A 16,403-nucleotide genomic window follows, 5' to 3' on the forward strand; every position below is an offset into this window, starting at 1 on the left:
AAAACAGCCATTTATCATTCATGACATACTACTGGAATATAAGCAGATGATATTCAAAAATTGTATGTTACTGGGTGTAAAGGGGAAATCTGTGGGGATTTGGTTAAAATTGTCCAGAAACATTGTTATAACTAAGAAATAATATTTCATGCAATTTAATATAATAATGTATATTTAAAAGGCCATGATACTAAAAAAAGACTTTTTTAGTAAAAAGCTTAAAAATTAACATGGGAGTATTTTGATGCTTCGTCATCGAGGAAATTAAATCAAGAGTGCTGGTCCTGGTTGGAGTGTAAAATCCCTATACAAAATTCTCAGTTTTTGAAGAGCCTCTGTGTGGAAAAGATTTGATTTCTGAGCTCTGCTAACACTAACACTGAGGTTCAAAAATGCAACTCACACAGTTAGAAAGGGGGAAAAAAAATTCACAGGTGGTTGAAAAGATTTCTTTTCTTCTACTCCATCTTGTGGCCAAATTTGGAAATGCTCAGTGCTTCAAAGCAACTGAGCTTGGAATACTACGTGAATTAGTAATTTATTATTGTTGAATGCACGTTAACTGTAATTCTTCTTTTTAAAGGTGTGAAAGCAGACCCTGTGCTCCTTTAATAGATCTATCCTTTTAAGAGAAAGGTTTAGCTATTTTGAAAATAAGTGAATCTGATCACTCCTCCCCCTAAAAAAGTAAAGGAAAAACTGATTTAAACAATGTTTTCACTCAAAAGCTCCAAGTTGGGAGATTTATTTTCCCAAGTTAGTTATACTTCAGATTAATGTGTATGGTACAGTTTCTAGGGTGTGTTGTAGATAATTAGAATTCTTGGGTAAGCAGTCCCAATGTCAAAGAAAAATGGACAGTGTTCCTTTTCAACTTCCCCTTCTTTGACTCCAGAGGGACAAATGAAGCAGGGAAATAACCTAATTTGGGGCTACACAAAGAAGTGAAGTCTTCTAAGTCTTTCATTTCTGAAAAGTCTGAAAATTGTATAATTAACTGAATTATGGCTGGAGGTTTACATTTATTCAAGACAAGTCTGACACAAAGGCTTCTCCGATGTTTAATCATCCACTAGATGGAAAGCAAAAGGAATTTTCTTTTATCACAGTTGGAAGATACATGGATTATTTCAACAGCAGCATTTATTTGTGAAACATGGGTATTTAGGGATTTAGGTTTCTCTGTGCAAGCTTCAAAAAGATAAAAGTTAATGAGTTCCATTTGCTTCATGAAAAATGAAATTCATTATGGAGCAGTGTTCCAAAATTATGTTTACAATCATTTATCTACACTTTAGAACATAATTTCCTATAGAAGCAGTGTCATCAGTGGAGTTTGTTTATTTCTCCATTCCCTGATATAAAACAGGTGAGGCTAAGACTGGTCCTAGAGACTTTTGTGAGGCCACATACCTATAATCAATTCCAACTGCTTCAGGCACTTGATGGCTTCTTTTCCTAAACTTTTCCAAAGATCTTCATGGGTAAAAATTCATTCCATTCTTCCAATTCCATCAGAGAGAAAGCATTAAATTGTCTCCACACCCTTCATTTAGTATTGTAAGTTGTTGTTGCCAAGATTCGGCAATCACATAGAAGCAATGGCAGCCGTGTGTGCTTAACGGAGTCCTGACCAGCACCAAGGAATGAGCAACCAGAAAACTCGAAATGAGATCCTAAAGCCATGTGTACAGGAAGGCTTTCCTATCTTATATCACATGCATCAGGTATTATTTATTTTGCTGTTTCTATGTGGAAATGTACAATTTCCTTCTTCAGAAAAATGAAATCGGATTGATACTGAGGGCACCAGTAACAACTGAACTCTCTCGATTTACATCAAAAAAGTCACGTTGTTAAAGCTGCTTAAGAAAAGCAACTCTCTATTAATTATTGTAAATAGAATAGTAACACAAAGTGACTGCTTTTCTCTGCTCCTCCCTTTAACACACACACACACACACACACACACACTCACTCACTCCCCTGCATCTCAGACTTTCTGATTCCTCCACATACCTTCAACCTTCATGTGTAGGTCACACAGTCTAGGAGTATCTATATTAGGTACCATGTTTCCGCCAAAATAAGACCTAGCCGGACCATCAGCACTAATGCGTCTTTTGGAGCAAAAATTAATATAAGACCGAGTGTTATGTTACGTTACGTTACATTATGTTATATTATATTAGACCAGGTCTTATGTTATAGTAAAATAAGACCAGGGTCTTATATTAATTTTTGCTCCATGAGACACATTAGAGCTGATGGTCTGGCTAGCTCTTATTCTTGGGGAAACACGGTAGCAGCTCAGAATTTCAGGATTTTTTTTCAAATATTCCTCCTGAAACTGGCAGTGCAAAAATTTAGCCTTCCCATTTTATGGTGAAGGAAACCAAAGATTCTTTTAAAGGGCATGCATCAACTCAAGTCAATTCAGAAAATAGTTAGAGCAGGCTCATGTTATCAAATAGAATGGTTGGGTTTTTGTGTGTGTGTGTGTGTTTTTGCCTTTACTTTCCTAAGCTCTGCTCTGGAATGAGTAAGGTTTCTGTGTTTCTCAAGAAAGAAAAATGAACTCCACTTACCTAAGACACTTTTGTAAACATAGAAGCAAGACCCCTCATATTCCGTTGCTTATGCTCACTCGATTTGGAGAGCTTGCTAGTTTGACCTTGTACCCTGGCTCAGGGCCCCCAGCAGCGCCTCTTTTCCCTTCTACCCTCTTCTACCCTCTTCTACCTAAATTTTGCTGGACATCTCCACCTGAAGGATGCGCATGTTTGGAAGGACTGTGTTAATCCTTTCAGCCCTGGAGGCCGTGGAATGTGTCACCTCCAGAAGGTGTGTTCTCAGCCCTGTGTTCTCAGGGCTGGAGATAGTAAAGCATTGGCTGATGACCACTGGGTAGGAATATTGTAATAGGAATTCACTTTTCATATGGGATTAGACTTGACTTTTAAAAATCTTTAAAAGTGAAAAGTTCACAATCCTTAAATGTACAAGTAAAGAATTACAAAGGGTGGTCTCATGGAACTACCTAGATCAATAATAAAAATTTACCGTCACTTTAGGTGTACCCGTGATTTGTTTTTGTCATTCTACAAATATTAACTGCACATCTACCTTATGCCAGATGCTGTGCCAGTGCTAGAGTTAGAGAAGTAAATTAAAAGAGAAAGCCTTTGCTTCATAGAGTTTGTCAGCTATCAACGTATCCAGCGATTACTGTTTACTACATACCGTGCCAGCCATTTGACCTGAATACTTTTATTTTCTGAATTAAATGTTACTGTGACCTTATCTTTGTTTTACAGATGAGATTGAAATAATCTATGTATTTTTCAATCTCGGGATTCTATTACTCTTTGATTCAAAACTTGACTCAAATAATCTCATAGAAGGACAGAGAAAGGGGGTTGTAGTGATGTTCGTGACATGGGAATTGAGAGTCTAATTTTCACTTTCCTTCTCAGGCCTCTATAAAACCAAAGTGTGGGCGTATGATCAGCTTCTCATCCGGAGGAGAGAACCCACATGGGGTGAAGGCAGTCACCAAGGGCCAGAGGTGTGCTGTGGCTCTCTGGTTCACGTTGGACCCTCTTTATAGAGAATTGGTGAGTTTCTGACACATGCAGAAAGCGAATCAGATGCCCCGTTGACTGGCTTCAGGAACTTTAGAGATCATGGAAAACACGCAACAACAAAAACACTTTTCCAGCTTTTACAGAATATTTTCTCTCTGGTTTCTAACACTGGCTCTACTTTCTAAGCAAGAACAAATGTTCCTGTTCAGATCCATTACTTAGCATTTACACATCCAATGTTTGTAGGGTGACTTTGAGGGAAAGAGGAGGGAATATGAAGGCAATTCTTCATCAGATGGGTTATAAGTGAATGTATGCAGAAGTCGATAAATCAGTGATATTTGGCAGCCTCTAATGAGTCTCGATTGAACTTCATTAACAAATTGTAACATCAGTAGGGAAGAACTACTTTCTAAAGGTCAATAAGAAGACTGATTTGTTTTCTCAACAAATCATTAAAAAGGGCACTGAATAATTTATGAAACATATATAGAAGAGAGTGAGGGAACCTGAAAGTCCGTTATTATTATTTTAAATGTTAAATATTAAAATATTGTTCTCATTATATTGGAAGTAGCAGAGGACACTTAACCTGGATAAGAGACCATGATCTCATCCTTCTGGATGCTCTTGGGCTGCAGTTTTAGTCTCCATCTGCGAAGCTGCAGAGCAATGAAGTAAGGGTTGAAGTCTCTGGGAGCAACAGTTGGGCTCAGTATAAGGAATAACTTTGAAACTATCACTGCTGCTTGGTGGAATTGTCTGCTTTGGAAGTAGTGAGTTCCTCATCACTGGATGGCTACAGTCAAAGCCTCAACAACTGCTAGGCATGGAATGCTGAAATGGAAATGGAAATTTCATTGCAAGGATTCAACTTCAAAGTCTCTTCCAGACCCGAGTGTTGATGAAGCTATGAAATTCTAGTCTTTAAAATGGCATTCTATCCAACTTTCCCCTTTAGATTGCATCCAATTTGATCAAAAACTGTTTCAAATGTTTCAAACTTCTTTCTCATATGCTTTTTGCCATCAAACCTAACTCACACAGATTTTAAGCCACATTCTTTAGCAATATTTCATATATTTAACAGATATTTACAGAAGAGCTACTATGTGCCCGGGAAACTCTTCTAGGCATGTCCTGGAGGTACAAGGGTGAACAAAACATATTCCCTGACCAGCAGGAGCTTGGAGAGGTCGACAAAGAAATAGACAGTGAGAAGATGGCAGTATGAGTTCTGTAGGTGGAATCAAAGAAGACACGTAAGCTCATTCCTAAAAAGGAGAATATGCTAGCCAGACATAGAAGGAGAAAAGATAGTCCTGACTGAGGGAACAACACGGAGAGGGGGCACCGAGCAAACTCCTTCACCTGTAATCCCTTCTTTCTTTGCACTTCTCCACCTGCAAATGCCAGCATGCCCCACAGTACATGCAGCTCCTTCTCTACTAAGGAGCCTACTTAAGTGAAGATAACAACTTACTGAAAAATTGCCTCACTATTTTCTCTCTTTAGTGTTCAATGCAGCAAACAGTTGATCTATTTCAGTATTTGGTATCCCAACCTTCTCTTCCAAGGTATTTTCTATTAAAATAAGCTAAGACACACACACACATTCTCTTTGCCCCTCCCTCACCGGGAAACATCAATGCTAATCTCCCCTCAGTAGGGCAAGTAGTAGGGAACATCTCCGGTCTATGGGCAGTAGCGACATCTAGTGGCCACAGAAGAAAATGGCCAAAACCTCTCCAGCAACTATGCACTAAAGAACATTGAACCTGTGACACTGTGATTCCCAGACTTTGCTCCACGATAGAATCACCTGTGGAACTTTACAAACTGCTGATATCAGGCTCCCACCCTCAGAAATTCTGGTTTAATTGATATGGGGTGCTGAATATCGGAAGTTTTAAAAGCTCTCTTGGTGATTCTAATTGTGCCGCAAAGTTCGAGAGTCCCTGAGTTAGGCACCTCTTCTTAGATTGAATCCTTGAGCAAACAAAGTCTGCTTATGAACAAACCATCAGAATTGGCAACTTCTGTGCTTGTTATAGATTATTTTAAAGCCGATTCAATTTCCAAGGAGTATTTAGCATTACAAATTCTTAAGGATGCCCAATATTAGAAGCTTCACTTCCTTGTATATGTAGATCCAGCTTTTGAACTTCTTTCCTGTCAGGAGAGATATAATTGAAACAGGCGCTTGCAGCAGTCAGATCTGAAAGTTTTGTGTGTACATCAGTTTGTTGAGCAACAAAGTTGTTCTCCCTGTATTCATAAAGTAGTACCAGGCATTTTACTCACGACAGCAATTTAGTTTTCTGTTACTTAGTACATTTGGTCCTTTTAGTTGCCCTTATATCAACATCATTTTCAATTACAAGTTCCTGAATAAAATGGGCTTTGTTTTCAAGTTGTGAAACATTTACTTTTAAAACCCACTGTGCCGGGTATTATGCTAGGGACTACCTATAGGGGATACAAACCAGGCAAGACATAACCCCTATTTTTAAGGAGCTGGAAATCAAAGTGGAGAGATAATACACGTGCCCGAGTAATTAAAACACAAGACAAAGTTTGTAAGATTATTAGAGGCAAATAAATGCTTGGTACTCAGAGGATATAAAGAGGAAACCAGGGAGGCTTCAGGGAGGAGACAGTGTTTGACATGAGTCTCAGAGGATGAGTGCGGCTTGTTTAGGGAGAGGCATCTTAGACAGAGGCCCCTTTATCTACTTCTACATTTATTCATCAAATAGAATAGAGGCCTTGCCAAAAGCCAGTAGCTTTTCAAAAAAAAGCAAGATTTCCTGCTTTTACGGAGCTTACCTTCTAATCAAAAAAGGCAGACAACAGATAAGCAAAAGAATAAATAATTGAGAGATTTTCAAATAGTGAGAAATGATGTGTGTAAAAAAAACACAAGGTAACTAATTTGAGAGTAGAGGGGAGAGGGTGGCAAACTGAGGGCTCTCCAGAGAAGTGACACGTGAGTTGACACCTGAGTGATTAGAAGAAGCCAACTGTGATAAAGGCCTTGGGAATAGCATTTGAGGCAGAGAATGGGTTGCTGAAATCCGGAGATGAGCGGGAGCTTGGAGTGGTCAAGAAACAAAGACAGCCAGAGTGGCTGGAAGGTGGTAAGTGAGATGGAGAGTCATCTAAAGGAAGCTGCTGAGGTAGCAGCCGTCAGACTCAATGAGCTGGTTAAAATATGAATTGTATCTAATTGTGGGGGAAGCCATGTGCCCTATCCACCCTGCCTACCCCAGTCCCAGGAGTTAAAGGATAGGAAAGCTTGCTTTAGACTAGCGTACTTATAGAGAAGGTGAAAAAATGTGGAAGGTTTGAGATGCCATTTGGAGATGGACTAACTGGGCCTGCTGATGGAATGACATAAGGGGTAAGAGAAAGCATACAATGTAATGGAAGCATCCGCAGGGGCATTTAGCCTAGATTAGTACTAAGGAATTCTTCTGAGAGTGTTGTATTCAGAGACCTTGGGTGAGTTAGGAAGTTGAAATGTCAAGTGAGGTGAGAGGAGAAGACAGGTGAGAACAGGCTAAATCAAACAGCTCCTGATAAGTCCACCAGGGAAATTGGAGCTGGACTTCAAGCATGAGGAACCCATGCAAAGATTGTGATCAGTGAGCAGGGAAGTGACGTGGTCATGATTTAAGTACAGGGGCTCCATTAGCAGCATGTGGGAGTGAGGTGTGAAACAGATCAGTTTGGAAGCTGCTGTAGGAATTGAATGAAGAGATTATGAGAGCCTAAACCTGTGGTTTTCAAGTGGGAGCAGTTTTGCATCCTAAGGCACGTTTGGCAATATCCAGAGACATTTCGGTTGTCACAGCTTGGGGGGGAGGTGCTGCTAGAGACCTGTATGTAGTACGTAGAGACCAGGGATGATGCTGAACATCCCGTAATGCACAGGACAGCCCTCGCAGCAAAGAATCATCTGGTCCAAAATGTCGGGAGTGCCCAGGTTGAGAAATCTTGGCCTAAACTAAGGCAACAGTAATATGCATTGAAAAGAAAGGGACAGACACAAGAGGTTGAAATAAATAATTTATCAGATCCAGGAAACGATGGTTGGGCTTTTAGGACAAATGAGTGAGAAGGAGTGGTCTTCACTGAGAGAGGGAATTTGTAAATCGGAAGAGAGTAGGTCTGTGGGGAAGAAAATGGTGAATTCAGCTTGGACACGGAATTGAAGAAGTGAGTCGGAAGTGTCTATAGAACCATAACATAGAAAGGGTAATAAGCAGTTGACTCCGTAAGACTTCTTGGCAAGAGAGAAATCTTGGAGAGTAATTGCTTAGAACATAGGGAAGTCAGGAGAAGGCCCCAGTATAGGGATGAAGATGAGGTTCACTCCTTAAGTGGAGTTAACATCCATCCCACGTACAGATGAAAGCCTGGAAGTGTTTGGGAAGCATCTGCCACTGGGATGATTATTATGCTTGTAACATAAATATGTGAATTGTCTTTTTTGCAGGAGCGAATACAGGCCGATGAAGTTATCGCCATCCTGGATCAAGAACAGAAAGGGAAGCATGAACTGAATATCAATCCAAAAGATGAGCTATAAAAAATTGAGAGAGAATGTTCTATTAGATATTTATTTAAATTGTTAATCTTATGAGAACCTTTTTATTTTTGTACAGAGCCGTGGTATAACTTAACAGGTTGATATGAGTCACCTGATCTCCCTTCTGTTCCTAAGGATGTCTGCTTTGCCTCACTCAGTCTTGTCTGTCTGTCTTGGTTTATTATCAGTTCATCTCTCAAAGCTCAGTCACCCCCAGCACACACACACACACACACACACACACACACACTTCATTTGCTACACATCCAAAAGCTCAAGCAGGAAGAGTAAGTCTGCTCTTGGCGAAAATACAGCTCTCATGCATGCTGTAGTTCTAAAGTGAGCATGCGATTTGGTCTCAGAAGGCCTTTCTGACTCTGAGCCTTTCAGTCACATCCTCTCCCAGGGCTGATGGCCATGAGTTTGAGTCTGAGGGCCCTGGTGCACTGGGGTCTTTAGTGCCTCACGTACCACTGGCCTGAGAGTCCCCAGGCTCTTAGAAAGGACCACTCTAATGAGCACTAAATGAGACAGAGGGGCCCATCCTTTCCAGGGCCTTAGTGGAGTTTTTGGCTGTGATATTGTCATCAGAGAATAAACTTACAGTGCAAGTTTCAATTCACCCTCCACAGTGCCACAGAAAAGACCCCTATAAGTTGTGTCTTTAAAAAGGTTGTTTAAGGGTTTGAAATAGAATGGCTCTTCACCCCAGTGACTTTAGAAGAATATTTTAAATCCCCCTGAATCTGGGCGTGATTGCCGTGTCACCTGAGAGTGGGATCCCTTGATGACAAGGAGCGTGTTTGATCTTAAGTAAGAAAAATGGATTTCTGACGGATTCCAGTCTTCATTTGCATGGGTTTTGGTGGTGTTTCCTCTTTGCTGCTGTCCAGCACGTGGACTTGTTTTTGTGTCTGATTTGTTTAATAAAGGGAGGCTTATTTTGATATCTGGTGCTTATTTTTCTTCTCCCAAATGTTTGATTTATCTTCACATAATGGTTTAGTGGTCCCACAGGAACTTTTGGGACAACCCAGGGGGCAACATTGGGCCACAACTCGCTGTGCTGGCAAGTGCTCAGAGGCTGAAAGGAAGGTGGGAACACTGCTTTTGAAGAAAGATAAATGGTTAGCAAACAGAAGTGTTCATCCAGACAGCGTCTGCTCCTTGGCACCAATTCTAAGGAAGACATTACAAAGGTGTTGTTTGAGCTGGGGCTGGGGCTGTTCTAGCCGGTGGGAGGTCACCTGCTTCTGTGATGGGCAGTGGTGGGTGTCGTAGCCCTTCAGAAAAGCAGCAAATAAAAACATTTGCTAAAAATCACATCTACTTTCTTCCGTTTAGGATCTTTGTTAGTGGTAAGAACATTCATCCTTTGAGACTGAATAAATGAGTCATAGTGATTTATGTGCTGTTTTCCACCCAACGTTCGGTTTTCATTTTCATCATGGGAGAGTGGAAAGAGTATTAGATTATAATCCCAGCTCAATCAAATATACCCTGCTGTATAACCTAGAGCTGCCTCTTTTCCTTTCTGGGCTTCAGTTTTCTTCTCTGTAAATGACGTAATTAGTTAACTTGTTTACAGAAGCCCTCGGTCTTGTTTTAAATACAAAATAAAGCTACAAAAAAGAAAAGGCTGATTTTGGAAACATTCTCAAATACAATCAAATTTACTTCTACTAACATCTTGAGAATTATGAAGGGGTTCATTATATGTATATGTGATTTTAAAACTTTAAACCCGATTTTAGGGCTAAAAGATCCTGAGCTTTGAAAAGGTAGGTTGTTATTTGTTTGCTGTCTCGCTGAGAAGTGTTTGCTGGCCCTCAGATTTGCTGATAGGAAAATCTGGGCAAGGATCTAATTTCTGTTTTCTGGCAACAAGGCATCAACAAAGAAAACAGTCTTTGGGTCCTTGCGGTTCCTGCTTCCTGGGTGCTGTGGGTTCTCTGGGAGAGACAGGGGCTTCAGGACTCTGACATTCAGCCCCACAGAAAGTAGGTGAAGGCCTCAATCACGTCCCTGTGGTAAATCTATATTTCATGCCCTTTGTCGTCAACAGAGGAGTTATTCCTGTTTCGTAGGTTACCCATGTTGTTTTACACCTGGCACATCACGTATACAGTGAAGCATTTATATTTGTAATCTGCTCCACATCAAACCGTGTATAATTTTATTCAAATAACTAGGGAGTATCATCAGATGGCTTTAAAAATTTAAGCTCAGAAATTACAGTCAGGGTGCTTTATAATCCCCCATGGAGATGGACGGGAAAAGCCCGTTTGAATTTTGGTAGCTTTTAGAGCTGGAAGAGTGAAGGAGGCCATGGAAGTCACAGTTCAATTCCATCTTTACTTCTTGGAGGAGACTGAAAATCAGAGGTCGGAAAGATAATTCCAGGATACAGAATTACAGCCGGCAAAGCCAGGGCTGCTGAATTGAGTAATGCAAGAATGCCTGGCTAGGGGGCTTGTGGGCGCTGGAATCCTGGCACAGGGCAGAACCCCCTAGAGGAAGGGCTGCCTTTTTCCATTTGGCAAAGACGGCAGTTGCTCACCAGTCTATGGAGCTGCAGGGCTGTGCCTGCCCAGAAGGGGTGCCTTTTTCTAATTCACAAAGCAGTGCTGTATGTGCTGGACGCAGCCCAGGCTGTAAAGCCCAATTTTTATGACTTCAAGTCTAGCACTCTTCGTCTATCTCTTGGGGAACTACCACTTACCTTGCTGACTATCCCGCTTTCGTGTAAAAAGCCTAAAATTTTACAAAGCTTTGATTTTTTACCTATATGATTGCATTGAAATCTTATAACACAGGACCTGTTCACACGCTGGGAATCCCAGAAGGTATGTAGGGCATGGCTTATGATGCTCATTTTGCAGATGAGGAAATGGAGAGCACTGAAGTGGGAGCCAGTGATGAGTGAACTCGGAGTGTCTGTGTCTGAGGTAGAAGCACAGTCTTTTGAACAGAAGGGGAGGAAAAAGCCCCAGGGTTGTCTACACCCTTGGCATTCTTCCTGACATATCCAATATAAATCAATCCATTTATGTGAAGAAAAATAGTTTTGATTTTATAAAATGTAAACTTTCTCCCGCTTATTTTCCTGGTGGGTGATGTGTGAAGGCATATTTGCCCTTTTGCTCTGAGGTACAATGAATAGGAGTTGCATAATTCAATTTGATCAGTCCCATGTTGGAGCAAATACCATGTGCCAGGTACTGCTTTTGTGAAACTCACAAAAGGGAAGAAGGTGCTAGTAAGGAGTCATTTTCCTCTCTCTCCAAGCAGAAGGAATCTTGAACTTAAATTTTCTCTTGAGAAAACACTGAACAGGACAAAGTGATACTCTTGTATGTGTAACACGCTTTATTCAGAGCCTAGAACATAAATGGTTTGGCAAGGAAATTTCAGCTTAATACCGTGTTCATCATTACTGTGGACATAGCATTTTTTTGGAACTTATGCAGCAGAGGAAAAGCCATGGAATGAGTCAGTACCATTTAATAATACGTACCTATGAACTTTAATTGAAGTATAAATGCTGAATTAATTCACATAAGACAGCCACAGGGAACAACTCCCTCACTGACGTCAAGAAAAGAGGAATGGGGCCCACCTCACCAGTTCCGTATGCCAAAGAATTAAAATTCTGAGGTGACTGACAATGGTATAGTTGACAAGTGGGAAAAAATTGGACTGTTCCACATCCAGAACTCTCTGGGAAAATAGGAGCCATTTGGCAAAAACCCCTAAACCCTAAGTTAGACTGGCCCCATGTTTATGATACCTTTCTACCTCCTGCCAAGAAGCCTGTGATGTGAAATGACTTCCCCACATAGTCCCACAGCCCACCCGCAAATCCTCTATTCCCAAGTAATTTGATGTTTCCCACATGAGACATAAGGGCTCGTTTTCTTTGGGACCTGGTTAATTTCTTCAGCCACATTGAGACAAGTAACATCAACCACTGTTTGAGCTCACTACTGGGTTGGAGCTGCAGACTCATGCTGTCAGAGCTCCCCCCTACCTCCTCACCTTGGAAAATCTTGATGTTTTCTGTGCCTGCTGCTGACCTCTGGGGCCAGATGACAAGTCTGGAACAATCTGATCATTGATCCTTGCTTGCTCTGCAGTGGATGATGACATCAGCCAGGTAAAAAGTTGGCTTAGTGAATCATCCCTTCCTTCACAAATCTTGTTAAGACCCCACACACAAAAAAATAAACCAAACAAAATGTCCCTGCCCCTCTTTTTTCCTGACACACATTGCTAGGGAGGAAAATATGAATGCTCCGTTCATTCAGTTTACAACACACCTTTTCTGGCCACTTTATAGGATACAAGTGGGGGAAGGGGCATAAAAAGTGAACAAGACAAATCTCCCCGTCCCTTTCTTTGGTAGACTACCACAGAGGAGGTCGAGGATAGAGCAGAGTTGGACACATTTGCCAATCTTTCTCCTAAGTTGTCTTCTGCTCTGGAAGGGCAGACCAACTGCTTTCTTCATCTGAGTCTCCACTTCAACAATGAATGGGATATCATCCCTCTATGAGGGAGGGAGCTCTTGCCCTTGGCTTCTCTTGTTAGATTTAGTGCCTTCCCTCTTGATGGCAGTGTAATGGCATAGGTGCTGGAAATCCTCTCTAGACCCTAGTGAAACACTCCTCTGTCTACACAAGTTGATGTTTTTACCTCTGAATTACTATCTGATGGTGGGTGGGGATAGAAATGAGAACTAGACAAGAAGCATTACCTGCTATGTCTCATCTTTTTCCACTTGTAAGTCATATCCCATTGTTTCAAAGGGCTGTAATCATGGTTGGCCTTTAGACAGCTTTTTTATGGTCTTGAAACACTTGGCAACCATACGTAACTACACAATTATCTTGCGAGACACATCAGTGCAATCTTCATTTTGTAAACAGAGAAAATGACAGTCACAGGGAAGGTGGTATAGTAATGCTGCGGTCATTCAGGAATTTACTCTTCAGACAATTTGGAGTGGCTATTCGGTCGTGGGTTTAGGGAAGTATTAAAAAAATGAGTTAGACTTTATCTCTTTCTTTAAAGAATTCAAAGTAAAGTGGGAAAATGGATATAAACAAATGAAAAATATGAAATGAGGTAAATGCTGTAATGGAAGGGTTATGACAGAGGCAGGATACACAAAAGGCCATGTTAGTTCGGAGAAGGAAGTAGTTACGGACAGGGAAGGCTTTATAGAGAAGGTGACGGTTAAGCTGCGTCTTAAATGCCTGTTATGTCATCAATGAGCAGAAATGAGCTATATGTCCTCTCATTCCACCACAGTATCCTCAACTGAAAAAGTGTTGAATTTAAACTGGGTGATTTCTTGAGTTCTAAAATGCTACGCTTTCAGAAAAGTTGAGAGAGTTCATATTAAAGTTGGCGTATTGAAGGTGGGGTGGAATGGGATCTTTACTACAGATTACTCTGGGAAAGCACTTTAATGAATGCTGCAAGAGTCCAAATAAATACCAGTCTAAAATACTGTTTTTATTTTATTCCCTTGTGAGGGGGTATATTTCAGTGGGTGGGGTGCAGCCACCAAGGACCAGGCTTCTTACTGGAAAGCAGAGGAATAGCAGGTGTCAGAGAAAGTGGAAGTGAACTCCATCATTCAAACGGAAGTCAATGAGCTCTCCCATTTTATTCTGCCTGTGAGTCCACGATACATTTTTATTCCACATGCCCTGGAACCAGTCTTCTCACTTAAATTCTTCCACTTTTATCTCAGAAATTGAAATAATGAGGATATTCTAGCCTACCTGATGATGTTCAGGTGTGCTGTTTGAAAAGCCTAAAGCATTTGGTAAAATCAGTCATGCTCTTGGTAAAACCAGAAAGGTACGTAAGGCAATCTCTTAAAATGTCAAATAGGGAACAGGGTTTCAGATGCTTTGGGATTCCTTAGAAGCAAATCAAATTACAAAACAAAACCAAGCAAACAAACAAAAACCAAAGAGTTGACTAGAACATCATGCGATAAGTATGATGTTTGTTTGCTGTGTTTGTTCGCTGTATCTGTTTTTGGTTTGTTAAACTTTGCAAATGCCTTTGAAGGTCTCAGGCAAGCATACCGCTTAGATTTAGAATAAATTATAGAGTTTTTGAGGCTTAGAAGCCAACTTTAAGTCTTCTGGTCACCAGAGTAATATTCTGGGCTTTCATGATATTCTGGTCTTTAGCAACGTTGACTGAACAGACACCAGTGTTTTTATTGTAGTTGAAGTTCAGAGTTTTAGGACATGTTTTTCTCACAAGATAATATGAATTAGAATTACACTTCTTTGAAGTTAATATTGGCAATTAAATGAAAGCTAGTTTTTCTCTCCCTTCCATGTCCAAAATAAAGGTGTAACAACATTTTTTAGCAGAATGGCATTCTGAGTAGTCTTAATTTTCAGTTCATTCTACCTCTAGCTACTTAGCACCAAGTAAAGAACAGGCAATAAAGGCACAAGGAGTTGGAACTCCCTTGACTTTCCTGGAAGAATCTTCCACTTTCCTTCATTGTTTAGCATTGTGGTCACTAAGCATTTCACAACATCCCAGTAGACTGAACCAATACCCACATAGAGGGGAAAAGTAGATAAACAGTTTGACATAAGTGGAAGTCACAGTAGATGTGTTTCCTGAGTAAAATGATAAGTAGTTGTACTCTCTAAGGACATTTTTCAGTTCTGACCACTTTTTATGAATAGCTAGGAGACAGGAGGAATTATTACAAACTCCCCAAGCCTCACAACCCCTCCACGCTCCAGTGGACATCCAGGAAGAGGCCAATGTCTTTGGCAAGATGGCTGCTACCACTGCTAAGAGCATGCCAGGTATGATTCCAGCTCTGTTCAGACATGCTCTGGTTTCCTTGCAGGGAGTACTTTGCGCCTTCTCTGAACTTCCAGGCTGCAGGGCTGAGCACAGGGGGCAGGTTTTTCTTCCAGACATTTGGCTTCTGAGCAATGTTTTTTTGTCTCTAAGGGTAATAAAAGTACATCAGATGTTGCTCTTTGTACCATGAACTTTGCTTTGAAGCACCAGTGAGCCACTTCAAAGGTTTAGCACCGCACGGAGGAGATGCTTTTCCTGGGGACTCTGCCCTATCAAGTTGTGCCCATCAACTTGGGGACACATTGCCCACCAAGGCACTTCCCAACTAACAAACAGTTGTCAAATATGTCAAATGTGACAAACTGGCATACTTAAACCTCCAAACTGCCCAGCCTGCAGAACCAGCATAGAATATACATCATGCTTTGGACTCTGTAGGGAAAAAATAAATGAAGCAGGATTACATGCAGAATGACTTACAGATTAAATAGAAAGATATTTGAATGTCCTGCAAAGCTCAGCATAGAGTGCTTTTGGTCATTGTTTATCTGAGGTCAACATTGGAATATTCGGACTAGTTAGACTGGGAAGATCAAGCCTATGGTGGACACTCAAGGGACAATCATCATCACAAAAAGGCTTTATATTTATTGTTCAGCAAACGATGGCCACTGCCAAAAACTGATTTCAAATTCGAAGAGGATTTAGAGAACATTTAGTCCAACAGCTCTTATTTGGAGTTGGGGAAACTGAGGGCCCGAAAGAAATATATTTACTCAACTTTACTACAAGTTACTGACAGAATCTGGACATAAACCCATGGAAGCCTGACTCCTAGTCCAGGCAGAGACCCTGCATGGGAGGAGTCACGGTAAATAGCAGGGAAGAGCGCAGGCCTGTGTCACCCAGACTTAGGGCCCCTGGCCACCTCTTATTTGCTCTCTAATAATGGACGTAGTTCTTATCCTCTCACTTTCAATGTCTTCGTCTGTAAAGGTCTAGCGATACCTACCTGATGAGTTGTCATGAGACTTAACTGAGACAATAAAAGGAAAATGCCAAACACATAGCAGGTAATCAGTACAAGGCAATTGGTATTTTTACTATATTTTAGAATACCCAAAAAGAAGGAAAATGAATACAACTATGATTTCTCTAGCAATGTTTTTCCAGCTCTTGTGATTTTTTTTTTTTCTTTTAATGCATTTTCCCATGAAGCATCTTGGAATCTTCAAAGTTAATTTCACACAGTTAGATTTAAAAATCATCTCTGGCCATAAATAATACATTTCTTGCTGGGGTGGGGACACAGGAGAAGAGAAACTTGTCATACAAAATTGAGAGGGTGCTTTATTTCCAAACTGCTG

The 16,403-nt window shown here is 40.8% G+C and overlaps 1 protein-coding gene across 1 annotated transcript in view; it reads left to right on the forward strand.

Annotated features, from left to right (window-relative positions):
* Positions 1-9,128, forward strand: part of P3H2 (prolyl 3-hydroxylase 2) — a 145,443-nt gene extending 136,315 nt beyond the window's left edge. The window contains exons 14-15 of the mRNA XM_081068535.1: positions 3,477-3,617; positions 8,089-9,128. Of these exons, the coding sequence (XP_080924661.1) occupies positions 3,477-3,617; positions 8,089-8,181 (234 nt within the window). The 3' untranslated portion in view covers positions 8,182-9,128. The remainder of the gene's footprint in view (positions 1-3,476; positions 3,618-8,088) is intronic.
* Positions 9,129-16,403: the final 7,275 nt, after the last annotated feature.

This window comes from Rhinolophus hipposideros (genome assembly GCF_964194185.1).
Source record: "Rhinolophus hipposideros genome assembly, chromosome: 2".
NCBI classification, from domain to species: Eukaryota; Metazoa; Chordata; class Mammalia; order Chiroptera; family Rhinolophidae; genus Rhinolophus; species Rhinolophus hipposideros.